General features: G+C 58.2%; 1 protein-coding gene across 10 annotated transcripts in view; it reads left to right on the forward strand.

The window, feature by feature from the left end:
- Positions 1–15,077, forward strand: part of CACNA1C (calcium voltage-gated channel subunit alpha1 C) — a 485,400-nt gene that overhangs the window by 37,194 nt on the left and 433,129 nt on the right. For all 10 annotated transcript variants that reach the window (XM_073789178.1, XM_073789179.1, XM_073789180.1 and 7 more), the window contains exon 2: positions 12,132–12,453. In XM_073789178.1, the coding sequence (XP_073645279.1) occupies positions 12,132–12,453 (322 nt within the window). The remainder of the gene's footprint in view (positions 1–12,131; positions 12,454–15,077) is intronic.

Here is a 15,077-nt window from a genome sequence, read left to right on the forward strand (position 1 = left end):
CGTACCCTGTAAGCCCAGGCCAGCTGGGGGCAGCCACTGAGGACGGCTGAGCACCCTCTCCCGGGCCACCAGCCAGTGAGCAGAGGGCAGTGGGTGGTGGGCTGCACCCTCTCGGCCCTCGTCCTGAGGCCAGTGGGGAGGAGACCCGGGCACCGTGGAACTTCGTGGAAGTTGGACCGGCCGGGGAGGCGTGACGGCCGGGACCCCGGGGCTCTGGGAGCTGAGTATCTGAGCCGGAAGGACTTTCATGGTCACTGGCTGAGCCCCCTCCCTCTGAAGAAGAGGAAGTTAGGAGACAAAGAGAGAAGTGATTCGCCCAAGTGCCCAGAACAGCTGGCGATGGAGCAGGGCCTGGAATTCAGCTCTCCTGGCTTCTGGCTTGGCCCTGCCCCGCAAACGGGGAGCGTCAAGGTGCTTCCATGCAGCTAATGTTTAGCAAAGGGAGACAGCCTCAGGGCCGCCTGCTTACCTTCTCGTTGCCTTTCCACCTTCTCGCCTGCCTGCTGTCTGGCGGAGGTGCTGTGGGGTGAATGAGATGGCATGGCATCGACTTGGCTAAATGAGAGAAGGGTTATGCTTTACCAGAGCGTGGCTATGAAGCGGCCTGTGAGTGGAGAGGAGTCACGTCACGCGCTGCTCTTGTCCCACCCGGGTGAGAATTGGCGACGTCCGGGAGGAGGACAGAGTGCCGAGTGTGCGTGTATTCGTGTGTGTCATGTGTGTAGTGTGTAAATATGTGCGGGACCCCCCCCCCCCCCGCACCGTGCAATCCCGCGGACGATGGAGAAGTTTCAGAGCCTTCCCCTGACGGAGGGTCCTTGGGAAATGGAGCACGGTCTTCAAGGATCTGTGGAATTCTCCGTATTCTCTGGGTAGGTTCACTTTTTCACAAACAGACACTATCAGTATTTGTGTGTGGGATACAGCACTTTTTAAGAGGCGGTTTCTTAACAAGGAGGGGCTACTTCTAGGAAAAAGTCTTTTTAAAAGAATTTTTATAAAGCAGCTTTTGTGTTTTAGTTCACATCCCTGAAGATGCGTTCCTCTCCTTTGGTGCCCTGGGGCTTTACATGCGGGCGTGTGTGGAGTGATTCTCATGAAGTAATGCTTCATATTTGGGTAGAATCTCATTTAGTCCTTACGACTGTCATGTGAGGAATGCATTCTCATCTCTGTTTTACAGATGAGTAAGCCGAGGCCCAGAGAAGAGTACGTCACTGGGCGCTCGGCAGGGCGGCTGGGGGTGTGAGTGATGGTCACCGGGTCGGTGGCCTGGGTTCTGACACCGTGAGGCTGGAGGAAAGCCGCTTCCTCCCTCTCATGTCTGGTTCTGCTAGAACCTCTCCGGAGGGCTTGCGTTTATGGGATGGCACGTCTCAGGCCCGGGGACGGGATCCAGGAGTCCTCTCCCCGCGTGTGCGCGTACCTGTTCAGACCTCATGGAGCCCAGCTGATATTACACGAAATTGTTATTAAAGGTCGAGAAGACGAGGAAAAGGAAAGGATCTTGCCCATGTTTCTCGGCTAATTTCCAAATCGCCTGTTTCACTTTATCCCAAACCCGGATCCTTTTGTGTACAGAGAGCTGCAGGTGGAGACACGGGTGCCAACGACCCTCAGTCCTGAGCGCAGGTTGTGGTCGGCAGAGGGGCGCACAGAGGGGCTGCAGGGCCACCCCGGGACTTCTCGCTCCTCCGCGCCTGTGGGCAGGTGCCGTGTTTTCCTGATGTGCTGGAGTTTGGGGGGAAGAGGCCGCAGGGTGGCTGGTTCACCAGGTGGGGTCTGCGCACTGCCCCCCATGGGTGGTCAGCAGCTGGACAAGAATCTGATGCTGGTTTGGCCACGGTCATTTTGGAAGCGTACTTAAACAATCAGACAAAATCACAACGCTTTTCTTTCTGATTACCAAAGAATTATTCAGTGTACAGAATTTGGAAAATACACTAATGAAAGCAAGAGCTGGGACTTACAAGGGCCTTGCTCTTGAGCACTATTCTGAGAGGTGTCCCTTATTAACTCAGGTGCGATAGCCTCTGTTATTATCTCCGTCTCACAAGCGAGGAATCTCGGGTACCAAGAGGTCAGGTGGCCGGGCCAGTCACAGGGCTGTAACTGACAGGGCCGGAATGCAGCCCGCCTGGTTTCTGAGTCCAGGGCCCTGTGTGCCCGGCTGACCTGCCTCTGCGCAAATGAATGTCACTCGTCACCTGAAGATAACCGCTAATAACATTTCTGTTTTTTAAAAATAATAAATTATTTTATACTTTATTTCTATTTAGTTTCCGTTTAGCCTTTCTCCTATAAAAAAAGTCTTTTATAAAATTGAGGTCCTACGGTATACACTTCTTTGGACGCTGTTGCTTAATATTACGTTGTAAAAATTTTTTCTATATTATTTTTCTTTTTTTAATTAGCTTTTATTGGAGTAGAGTTGCTTTACAATGTTGTGTTAGTTTCTGCTGTACGGCAAAGTGAATCGGCTGTACATACACGTATATCCGCTCCTTTCTGGGTTTCCTTCTGTGTATTATTTTTCAAAAACATAATTCTTATGGCTTCCTACAATTCTATCATGTGGGTCTGCATTGGTTTATCTAACCAGTGCCCCAGTGGTGGGCTTTGGGGGATCTCCAGTTTGGTGCTGGTATAATTCACACCGTGGTGGATACTTACCCGTGGTGGGCGCAGCGAAAGGGGCCTGGGAAGGGTCCCCGGTGGGGCTGGCGGGGCTCTGGGCTCAGCAGACCTTCTCTCCTGCGGAGTGGGCGTGCTGTCGGTTGCGAGGGTCTGGGTCTGAGCTCTGGGCTCCGAGCCTCCGCAGGGCTCTCCCGCCGGTCCTCTGAGTCAGAGCTGGTTACTGCTGGTTCCCAGAGGTGCCCGTCCCCCCTCAGTGGGTGAAAGAAGTGGGCAGGTGAGCATCAGTGAGGGAAGCGAGCCTTTCTGCCCCCCACCCTCCCAGATGGTGAGAAGGAACTAGGTTGGGTCCACTGAATCTACTAAAAACTGTCCTCGCAAGGTAGCACTGCCTCCCATGTTCTAGTTCTGGTGATTGGGAAAGGTGTGGTCTCCCTGTGTCTCTGTTTTCCTTCCAATAAAATGGGGCCAAAGCGGCAAACCCCTCAGTATCATGGGGCCAGAGTCTAAGTGATGAATGTTAAGGGAGAAAAGATCACGGGACAGTTACATCCTGCCAATATCCACTTATTGATCCGTTCAGCACACTTTCAGTGAGCATGCGTCACATCCAGGCATCTCTGGGCTCGGGGGAGCAGTGGTGAGTAGGGTGGGTGAGGGCCCTGCTTCTTGGGGTTTCCCTGCTGGTGTAGGACAGGAAACAAACCTCCCCTTAACAAGGACATAACCACATTTACCATACGGCGAACATACTGATCTAAAGAATCGAATAGCATCGTCTCTGTGGACTTCTGCATAAATATCTGTGAAGCCTAAACAGAAATTCTGCAGAGAACTTCCGTGCAGGCGCTGTGCTTTGAGCACCGCCTGGGTGGCTGCTGTGCTCGGATTTCAGAAGCCACAGAGCTGGTTCCTGCTCGCAGGGGGCTTACAGCTCGTTGGGAGAATCGGAGGGGGGCCCCTGAACTCCTCAGGCTTTCATTGGCCGAAGCACAGGAGGGGGAGTCGGTGTTTGGGTCCCACGGGTGCTCTGCCAGGCCACTGTGGCCCTCATCCCGTCTTCTGCACCCTTCCCGTCCCCAGACATCGGCGACCTGGAGGATTTCCCTTTTTTCTAGCTGGTACCTGACCTCAGCCAGGGCTGGTCTACTTGTGTTTTACTATAAAGGCTACTTTGCGGTGACACTTAAAAAGCTGAAAGGCTGACTTTCAGTAAACGTGAGGGAATTCTCCACTAGGTCCTGTAATTTAGGTTTGCCGTCACCAGGTGGTGACAGGTGCCTTCGTTCAAATAGCAGGAGGGTGCGACGTGCCCCCTCCCCCTGCTTGGATATAAGCAGGAGAAGCATTTTCTCACTCTTGGCAATTGACGACCTTTGGCTGCGGGGCGTGGTTCAGCAACTCTGTCGGTTTGCTTTCTGGCTGTTCTTCTTCCTTCTGTTCTCTGAGGTCAATGTGACCTTGAGTACCGCAGGGGCATGGCTTTCTGGTTAGGGTCCTCTGCAGATGGAGGCCAGTTTGCTTCCATGTGAGTCCCTCTCTGGATTCTGTTTCCTTTGGACTTGCTGCCCCATGGAGAGCAGAGGGCAGGTTTTGTTTGCGGGATCTCTGGAAGGTGAGAATGCTGGTCCCCTTACGCCCTCCCCGTTGGCTTGGGCTTCCAAAGCGCTCTAGATTCTCTGCCTTTGCCCCGTCATTAGATGGAGGTGTGATGGAGCACAGAAAGGGGGCGGGTTTATTTAAGGCAGCGCCCGATGGGTCGAGTTGAGGAGACGGCCGCAGATGTCCCTGGTCCCTCACTGTCTCTTTGTTTCAGAGCAGATTTGACTCCTGTGGTCCAGGGCCCATTCTGAGCGTCGTCATCCCTCGTGAACTGTGTGTGTAGCAGGATGTGGGGAGAGGAGGGCGGAGGGACCGACAGGAGACCGTTGAAAATAGTGCAGTAATAGCCCAGCTAAGAGAAGGAGGCAGACGTACAGCTCACGGTTGACACGCTCAGGAGACCCTCTGGGGGCTTGGTCTGGGGAGAGGGCTTGCATTTCAGCTGGGATGTCCCTGGGCTCTCGTGGGCCCAGCTTGGGCTGGGGGAAATGTCAGCTTCCCCATCTGCCCATTGGGAAACCCAGTTTCTTATTCGTCTGTCGAGAGTGTTAACCCCTGAAAAATGACTTTTTGTTTCTGTTGTTTGTTGGATCATAGGATCTTGTATGCTTTGAAAGTATGTCTTTCTGCAGAGAGTGGTTATTTCCTGATCAGAAAATCCACCCCCCCAGCAGCCTCGGAATCAGGTCTTGATTGCTTTTTTTTTTTTTTTTGTGCGGTACGCGGGCCTCTCACCATTGTGGCCTCTCCCGTTGCGGAGCACAGGCTCCGGACGCGCAGGCTCAGTGGCCATGGCTCACGGGCCCAGCCGCTCCGCGGCACGTGGGATCTTCCCGAACCGGGGCACGAACCCATGTCCCCTGCATCGGCAGGCGGACCCCCAACCACTGCGCCACCAGGGAAGCCCACGACTCCTCTTTAAATGTAGACGTGTGCCGTCCACAGTGTGGCTACTAGCCACGCGAGGGTACTTAAATGTAAATTACCTGAAATTAAATATTAATACAATTCAAAGTGTAGTTCCTCAGTTGCACTAGCTCCTGGCCAGTGCTTAAAGCCAGTGCCTGGTGGGTACCACGCTGGACACCCCAGAATTACGGAGCGTCTCCTTCATGTAGAAGTTCCTTAGGACAGCGCTGCTGTAGCCTGACCGTGTCGGGCAAGGTTCAGACCTACAGCAGACACTGCCGTAGCCGTTTTACGAGGATGAATACTTAATACAGGCATTTAAAGGTTTACAAAGTGACTGGAAGGCTTGGGGGAGCGGGCAGTAGGCGAGGCCCCGGGACTGCTCCTAGGACCACATGGCAGAGCTGGGTCGCTAAGAGGACTGGGACTCTGGGATCTTCAGGAAGTGGATCTGGGCGGTACTGCGCTGGGGATCACAGCACCTTATCCGAGGTCTGGGCACCGGGAAGCCATTGCCAGAGCCCTTCTGTCTCTACAGGGCGAGAGTAGTGGCACGGACACCCTCCCCACTGGATGTAGTTTCATTTCAGGCCTTGACCTGGCTGACCTCACAGCCGCGTCATTCTGGCCACGGGGAGGTTGGAAAGTGTGTCCAGCCTCTGCGGGACAGGAGCGTGCAGAGGAGGAGGGGGGATGGCTTCTGAGTTAGTCGGTCCGGCAGGCTGCCCGGGGCTGAGCGGGACCCCAGGCTTCCCTGGGGGAGCACACCCGGCTGCGATGGCCCGGGCCTCAGCTGTCGTCTGAGCCCAGACGGCATCCTCCCCGTGTGAGCGCCCGACGGCGTCCTCCCTGTGTGAGCGCCCGACGGCGTCCTCCCTGTGTGAGCGCCCGGCTATCTCAGTAAACGCACTAGATGGAGAAGATTAATGGCCTCCGGCTGGCTGCTCGTTTGGCCTTTCATGGGCAGAGAAGCTCGCTTTCTGTTTCAGGTCGGCTGCTTCGCTCTTAAAGGGAACGGAGGCCCCGGTCACTGCGGGCATCTGCAAAGCCCTCAGGACGCACCCGGCCCGAGAGGAAGCATGTCCTTGGTGCTACACGATTGCTTCTCGTCTCCATAAATGAGCCGAGGTTGTGCTGTGTGTACAAAGCCTGGCCGCTGGGAGACACTCCCTCTGTGCACGGCTGCATGTACTGAGGCCAGAGGGGGAGGTCGTGCTCACGAAGCCGGCCTGTAGCCCTGAACCCCTTACACACACATGGCTAACCGGGGGTCCCTTGCTCGTGCCAGGCGGTTGGGCTTCTCTACTGAGGGATAATGTGGAAGGGAGATGGGGAGGGTCACGCTGGCCGCCGGGGTTGGAGGTCTGCCCGTTTACACTGTGGGGTCGGGAGGGGATTTGCGAAGGAATTCCCAAGCAGGGAGCAGGGGGAACCACATGCTGAGTACATGCAAAGGTCCTGGGGCAGACAAGGACTGAGCTTGTCTGAGTGAAATGGGGCCAGGACGGCAGGCGTGCCTGGACCAGGCTGAGAGCGAGGAAGTTCTGAGAAGCAGGCAGGGCCGCCCCTGCAGGCTCACAGCCTGTGGCAGAGTCTGGACTGCGAAGAGGTTTGACTGGGAGGACGACAGGGCCTGATTCATAACCTGTATTTCTGAAAGGTCACTCTGGCTGCTGCATGGAGACTGGACTGGGGACGGGCAGGAGAAGTGGGGGAAACGGCAGGGCTGCAGCATCTGGGGCAAGACATGGGTGGTGGCCTGGACCAGGCCAGCGGCACCGGAGATAGACATCGTTTCTCACAGCCTCTTCGCCGGAGTGCTCCCTGGAGGTCACAGCAGAGAGGTCAGCAGGGAGCCTGGGAAAGCTCGTCCTCTCGGGCGCCGACGGGCTGATCCCGCGCTTTCCCAGGTCACCGTCGCCGTGACGTCGTCATCACGAGCCTTAGCAAGCAGATGCTGGGCCTCTTCTGGGACGCGGCCCTGGGGCAGGTGCGTGGATGGACGCAGATTAAAGAAAGTCGCTCGATTTCATCCCTGAGCAGCTCCAGGTCCCAGCACCACGCCTCCCTTGCAGGGGCTCCGGGGAGCCCATCTCCCGGCTTGGGCCCTGGCAGAGCAACCCGTGCCAAGGCCGACCGGGGCCTCGTCCTGGCTCCTTGTGTGCGGCCTGGGGAGCTGCCCCGGGGGGCGGAGCCGGTTCACGAGTGGGAGTCAACCTGCTCCCGTACAAGGAAGGCATCCGCGGTGGCGCCCACCTGTGTGTGCGGCCTGGTCCGCGGTGGCGCCCACCTGTGTGCAGCCTGGTCCGCGGTGGGGCCCACCTGTGTGTGCGGCCTGGTCTGCTGGGCCGCCCTGGGCTCCTGCAGATCGTCCAGGAAGGCAGAGCCAGAGCAGACTTAGACGGTGGCATCGTTTCAGCTGGCAGCCAGAGGACCGAGCTCTGAATCAGCTTTATAATTTGAAAATTGGTCTCTTTGCGTCGGGTGCTTATTTCCTGCTAACCGAAGCCGTCAGAGACACAGAGCTGCTTCCCTTCCTCCCTAGCTCTGCTCCGGCTCCGCCAGCGCGGGGCCTGCCATTCCTGGATCACTGTGTCCTCTTGCCAGGGGGGGGGTCCTAGGGGTCCTGAGAGCCTCATGCCTGGGTGGGAGTCGTCCCAGGGCGTGGGGGACAGTCACTTGTGATAGGAGAGGCTGAGCTGGGCCTTGAGGTACGGCCTGGATGGAGGCCAGCCCGAGGGGCCACACCTGTCTCTCGTGTGTGTGTGTGTGTGTGTGTGTGTGTGTGTGTGTGTGTGTGTGTTTACTGTGCCCTTCGTTATGTCACAGGCTGCAGCAGTGCTTGGGCTGCCAGGACCGAAATACTGAAGGTTGTTTTCTTGCCCTCTGGCTGGGGAGAGGTTGACATTCCACTTTTCCCCACGGGCTTATCCGTATGTGCTTCTCCAGATGGACCTCTCCCGAGAGGTCCCACTGCCCTGGGAACGGCTCACAGTGTAAATAAGGTCATCGCCCAGGGCTCGGGTGGCCCTGAAGTTAGCCCCCCACTTCTCTGGGAACGGCTCACAGCATAAATAAGGTCATCGCCCAGGGCTCGGGTGGCCCTGAAGTTGGCCCCCCCAGGCCAGGCTTTCCGGGTCTCGCTGCCTCGGGGCCCCGGGATGCACCCAGCCCGGCCTTGGCGCTGATGACGTCAGCTCTTGTCTGCCGCTTCCCGCCTTCGTCTCGCACTTCGTCCAGGCGTTCCGGGAGCGCCGGGGTGTGGCCGCCAGGGTCTGCGGGAGGGGTGGTGTCGAGGCCTCGTGTCAGGAGAGAACCGCGGAGACCCGGACAGTCCGGCAGGGTGGAGCCAGGGCCGCTTTCCCGACGCGAGGGAAGAGGACGGCGGCCCAGGAGCTCCAGCAGACGCTGTTCAGCATGGTCATGGCCAGACCGGGGGTCTAGGAAGGAAGGTGGTTTCCCACAGACCAAACGGGCAAGCTAAGGGTCGCAGCCCTCGCCGGTGAAGCCGGTGAGACACGCGATCCGGCCACGCTGGACCGGCTCGGTCCAGGGCAGCACGTCTGTCCATCCGCCTCCATCCCGGAGGCCCCAGGGTGGGTGGTGTGGTGGGCACCGCCCCATGAAGATCGCCTCTGACACGGAGGGTGTTCTTGGGGTCAGAAGTGCAGCCCCTTCACCCTCAGGCCGTGAACCCCAGGAGGAGCTCGTCCTCCAGCGAGTACGGCGCCCTCGCCCTCGTGTGTGGTGGAAACACTCACCTGGCTGGCTGTCACGGCGCCGCTCGTGCTGCAGGCGCCTGGAGGCTTCGCGTCCCTTCCTTGGGGCTCCCATACGAAAGGCGAAGGCCCGGCCTCGCGGGGTCCCGCTTGCTTTAGGCTTCAGACACACACAGGGAGGACGGCGGCAGGTGCGTGACAGATGAGACCCCCGGTGGGAAGGGTTGGGTCCTCCGGCTCCCGACGTCCTAGATGGTGACATGGAGCTGGTGTCAGGTTGGGGCCAGGCAGTGAACTGAGGACGAGGCCCAGCAGTGGCGGTGGGGCTCCAGTGCCACGGGGACCACATGGCGACGGTGCCGGAGGCGGCTGTCAGCGGACAGGGAAGCGGCAGCAGCTGGTACCTAAGTGGACCCGAAGTGCTCATCTTGGGGTCCTGCGGGGTGGGAAGCGCACACCTGTGATGCCGTCCCCCTCCCTCTCGTGCCCCCGGCAGACATCACGAATCTGTCACCTTTCTCTCGTGCTCAGAAAAGTCCCAGAATCCTTGAGGTACAGCGTTTTGGTGGTCACGTCGGTCAGTTGGCATAAAACTGGAAACTTACTGTGTGTCACTGGTGTGACGATGGAAGGGACATAGACTTTGGAAGCTGGGAGGAATGACAGCCCAGGCAGGTACGAGCAAACGTATTCGTTCGCTTTTGGTTGCAAGGGACAGAAATCCAGTTCAAACTAGCTTAAGCGAAGTTACCTAAGGAAGAAAACTGGAAAGCTCAGGGTGAGGCGGGCATCAGGTGTGGCTGGATGCAGGTGCCCAGTGGTTTTCAGAGCCTGTTTCTAGGATGGAGTGTGTCTGGGTTCTGAGGCTAAGCTGAGTCATGTGCTCATCTCTGCACTGGCCCCCGTCGTGGACAGGGCCGGCGGTGGGGCTGAGGGGGTCACACCGGCAGCAAAAGTTGCCTTGAAGGTCTAACCTAGAAGGACGGGCCCAGGATGTGCGCTGGGGGGAGGGGGCTGGGCGAGGACCCAGCCCGTGGCAGGGAGGAGAGAGAAGGGCCCCACGGGGCAGTGTGTCCCGGGCCAGCAGCTTCCCGGGAGGAGCCTTGTGCACATGAAGCAGAGAAGAGGGTCATCGTGGGGTGGAGGGGCTTGCAGGTGACATTCGTGCCGCTGGTTGGGTTCCAGCCACAGTCTCCCAGGCGACTGAAGTGGCCTCCAGATGCCAGGCTCTCCGCCCACAGTAATCACCCCACTCTCTGTGGCATCTCCTGACCCTGGGGCACCTGCCCAGCCGGCCAGTCTCAAGGTCATGTGTCTGATCTGGGGCCCAGGCTGAGCTGATCCCTTGGTAAGCCTTGTAGGATTCTGGGGTGAGGTGCCCCCCGAGCTGACGGGAGAGAACCCACCAGACACGCGCCATGTCATAGGGACGGTCTTGGAGGCTTCTGTTGCCTTTAGACCAGAGCCATGCAGATGCTTCTGTGCTGGATTTCACTGGTTCCTACCCAGGTTTCCTTCTTTCTGGTCGCCCCCCACTACACACAGCGCCCTTTGCCAGGTACCAAACGCTGCGTAATGAGTCACCGAAGACAAGTGGCTTTCTGCAGCAAACACCGTGCTGTCTCCCAGTTTCTGCGGGTTGGGAGTTCAGGAAGGTCTCGCTGGGCTGTTCTGGCTTGGGGTGTTGTCGTGGGGTTGCAGTCAGGCGGTGGCTGGAGCAGCTGGGGGCTGGCTGGGATGCCCACCCCCCAACCCCACGTTGACTGGCTGGGCTTCCTCACAGCATGGCGGCCCAGGGCTGGTGTTGCGAGTTCTCGACCTAGCCTTGGAAGTAATCTCTGCTGTCACCTCTGCTGGACTTTACCAGTCAAAACGGTCACGAGAGGCCGACCCTTTGTCAGGAGGAGGGCGGGTAGATCCTATTTCTCAATGGGAGCATGTCAGAGGAGCTCCTGATTCAAAACCGTCACAGCCCCCCACCCTCCTATCCAACAACTCCCATCGCCACATGGCTTTGAGGTACCTGGATGTGACCTTGCTTGGGTCCATCCCCTTCATGTATCAGACTTACTTTTATCTTTTGGAACTTAGGTGCAGAGATTTGAGTGAATTATACCCTTCAATTCATTGTACGTTTGTTAGCATTGATTCATGCAGTGGCTCTCATTCATTCATTCATTCTTCTTTTCTGTCCCCACGCGCCTATTCTCATTTTCTGCCTCACCTTCCATAAATAGCCATTCTCTTCTACTTTATTTGTATGTGTTCTTACAAGTATGTATTTTCATTGACACGTGTTGCATTGCATATTTGTCTTTTCCTACATCCTCCACTCACTGTTTCTGAGGTCCGTAAAGGTTGTAATGCAATACATCTCGTGTCTTGTTCACCTAACACGAGGGGTGTGATGTGTCCAAGGTCACACAGCTGACCTAGACTGAACGAGGACCAGAGCAGATTCCCAGCGTCACACACTGATGTTTCCATGTGCCACCTCCCTGGCTCCTGCAGTGGTTTGAAATAGGACATTTTTTTTTTAATAGATCTCTATTGGAGTAAAATTGCTTCACAATACTGTGCTAGTTTCTGTTGTACACCAAAGTGAATCAGCCACATGCATACACATGTCCCCATATCCCCTCCCTCTTGAGCCTCCCTCCCACCCTCCTTAACCCACCTCTCTAGGTCATTGCAAAGCACCGAGCTGATCTCCCTGTGCTGTGCTGCTGCTTCCTACTAGCCAACTGTTTTACATTTGGTAGTGCATATATGTCGATGCTACTCTTACTTCGCCCCAGCTTCCCCCTCCCACCCCATGTCCTCACGTCCATTCTCTATGTCTACCTCTTTATTCCTGCCCTGCAACTAGGTTCATCAGTACCTTTTCTTTTAGATTCCATATATATGTGTTAGCATGCGGTATTTGTTTTTCTCTTTCTGACTTACTTCACTCTGTATGACAGACTCTAGGTCCATCCACCTCACTACAAATAACTCCATTTCGTTTCTTTTTATGGCTGAGTAATATTGCATTGTGTATATGTGACACATCTTCTTTACCCATTCATCTGTCGACGGACATTTAGGTTGCTTCCATGTCCTGCCTGTTGTACATAGTGCTGCAGTGAACATTGTGGTACATGGCTCTTTCTGAATTGTGGTTGAAATGAGACTTCAAAAAAAAAATTGTAAGCCTGGGATCCAGAGCACATCACAAGCTCTCCTGTTTTCCTCCCAGTGACCGCTGTCCCCTGTTCTCTCCTGCAGGTCCCAGCTATGGGAGCCCGCGCCCGGCTCACGCCAACATGAATGCCAACGCGGCCGCGGGGCTGGCACCTGAGCACATCCCCACACCGGGGGCCGCCCTGTCCTGGCAGGCAGCCATTGACGCGGCCCGGCAGGCCAAGCTGATGGGCAGCGCTGGCAACGCCACCATCTCCACGGTCAGCTCCACGCAGCGGAAGCGGCAGCAGTACGGGAAGCCCAAGAAACAGGGCAGCACGATGGCCACGCGCCCGCCCCGTGCCCTGCTCTGCCTGACCCTCAAGAACCCCATCCGGAGGGCGTGCATCAGCATCGTGGAGTGGAAGTATCCTTTGTGCCTGGGGCCAGCAGACGGTCTCAGACCTGCTGCACCGGTCACCAGGGCGCTGTCGGAATGCAGAGTTCTAGGCCCTACCCAGCTTCGAGGCAGCGTCTCTGGGGATGGCGCCCAGGAATCTGCTTGTATACCAGCTCCCTGGGGTTTTTTTTTATATAATAAGCAGCATTTGAAAAAACAAGCCTAAGGGGTAGGAAGTATCCCCCCTCCGGGCTGAGCCTGCCCAGGACCCACTGATGGTGGGGTTGACAGCGTTGCACCCCAGACCCCCTCCTCCTCCCAAGCTGTGGGACTGGCGCAGATGTGGGACCTCCTGCTCGAGGCTGCAGGACCCGGGAGAGGCGAGAGGGTCGGCGCTCGGGCGTGGCTCAGTGTTCCTCAGCCTTGGGGCACATCAGCGTCACCTGGGGAGCTGGGACAAAGCACAGGTGTCTGAGCTCCGCCCAGGCCTGGCTAAGCTCTCCAGGTGCAGCTGAAGTGGAGAGCGCCGCCCTGAGGGTGTAACGCAGACCCCCTGTCCGAGGAACCCGGTGAGCAAGGCCTGCATGGGAAGTGGCTTGGAAGGGCGGCTCTCAGGGTGCAAGTACCGGCCCCTTCCCGCCCGGGAATCGTGGGGAGGGGGATGGAAAGGCTCCCAGCCGTCAGTGGGTGCGCCCTGACTTCCCCGTGATGACGCAGTGCCCGGAGGTCACACGGGCCGGACTAGGGCCTGGGACTTAGTGCTGGGTGTCTTTCTAGTAAGAATCCACTTGGGCGGGGCTGCCACGTCTCCGGGGTTCAGGATGGAGGGCTGGGTTTCAGTTATGACTTTGCATGGAAAGATCTAGAGGTCTTGGGGATGGATGAAAGGTAGAAGGAGGTGTTAGTTTTGTCAGCGCCTGAGCCCTTACGTCCAAGGGCCCTTGAGAGGAGGCGCCCGAGCCCAGTGCAGCTGCAGAGCCAGGCGGGGCTCCCAAGGCCGAGGTGTCCGCTTTCCGGGTGACCGGGTGAGAGGCTGGGCTTGGGCGGCCCCGCTGGGCTGCTGTCACAGACGCTCAGTCAGGGCCGAGGGGCCAGGGGGCGGGGGGCCTGGGGGAGCTGAACTCGCCCACACCACGCCGCTGGCAACCGGCGGAGCTGGGGTTCAGATCCAGGTGCCCGAATCCAAATCCACGGTCCGCGCGGCCTGCTCCCCGTGAGCCCAGAGCGTAGAAGGGAACGCACTGGGGGACGTCTAGAGGATGCCACCCAGCCCGGCTGGGACACACGGGGACCCGACCTGGGCCTGAACAGCCAGCCCCCAAATCCACGGTCCGCGCGGCCTGCTCCCCGTGAGCCCAGAGCGTAGAAGGGAACGCACTGGAGGACGTCTAGAGGATGCCACCCAGCCCGGCTGGGACACACGGGGACCCGACCTGGGCCTGAACAGCCAGCCCCCAAATCCACGGTCTGCGCGGCCTGCTCCCCGTGAGCCCAGAGCGTAGAAGGGAACGCACTGGAGGACGTCTAGAGGATGCCACCCAGCCCGGCTGGGACACACGGGGACCCGACCTGGGCCTGAACAGCCAGCCCCCAAATCCACGGTCCGCGCGGCCTGCTCCCCGTGAGCCCAGAGCGTAGAAGGGAACGCACTGGAGGACGTCTAGAGGATGCCACCCAGCCCGGCTGGGACACACGGGCACCCGACCTGGGCCTGAACAGCCAGCCCCCAAATCCACGGTCCGCGCGGCCTGCTCCCCGTGAGCCCAGAGCGTAGAAGGGAACGCACTGGAGGACGTCTAGAGGATGCCACCCAGCCCGGCTGGGACACACGGGGACCCGACCTGGGCCTGAACAGCCAGCCCCCAAATCCACGGTCCGCGCGGCCTGCTCCCCGTGAGCCCAGAGCGTAGAAGGGAACGCACTGGGGGACGTCTAGAGGATGCCACCCAGCCCGGCTGGGACACACGGGGACCCGACCTGGGCCTGAACAGCCAGCCCCCAAATCCACGGTCCGCGCGGCCTGCTCCCCGTGAGCCCAGAGCGTAGAAGGGAACGCACTGGAGGACGTCTAGAGGATGCCACCCAGCCCGGCTGGGACACACGGGGACCCGACCTGGGCCTGAACAGCCAGCCCACGGTGGGCTTCTCCACGTTGCAGAGTTTCTTTCGTGCCTGAGTGGTTTCTTCACACCTTCTCTTCCCCAGCAGTAGCCCCGAAATTTACCATAAGGTGATGGATGGAGAGCCTGAAATTGGGGGTGAGCAACAGAGCCGGAGACACCCTGGGCTTAGCCATCACCAGCCTGGGAGGGTGACAGGCTGACTTTGAGGTCTGGCTCAGTTGAGCTGAGGTGCTCTTGCCCTGGGGCGGGACCACAGGGGCCAGGTGATGCAAACGAACGAAGCTGCCAGCCTGGGGCTGGGTGTTGCTTTGCCGAGCAGGTGGGGACAGGGTGGGAGGGAGGAGGCCGTGTGGGAGGAGGTCTAAAAGAACCAGCTTCCTAAAAACGCTTAGGGTGACTTCCGAGTGGATCAGCATAGAATGTTCCTGACGGACTCAGACTCCGCAGCCAGACTCTCTGGCCTGACCCCATCCTACCCAAGCCATGTGACTCTGGGCAAGTTGACATCTCACCTTCTGTGCCTCGGCT

The sequence above is a fragment of the Tursiops truncatus genome, chromosome 11 (assembly GCF_011762595.2).
Source record: "Tursiops truncatus isolate mTurTru1 chromosome 11, mTurTru1.mat.Y, whole genome shotgun sequence".
In the NCBI taxonomy this organism is placed as follows: domain Eukaryota; kingdom Metazoa; phylum Chordata; class Mammalia; order Artiodactyla; family Delphinidae; genus Tursiops; species Tursiops truncatus.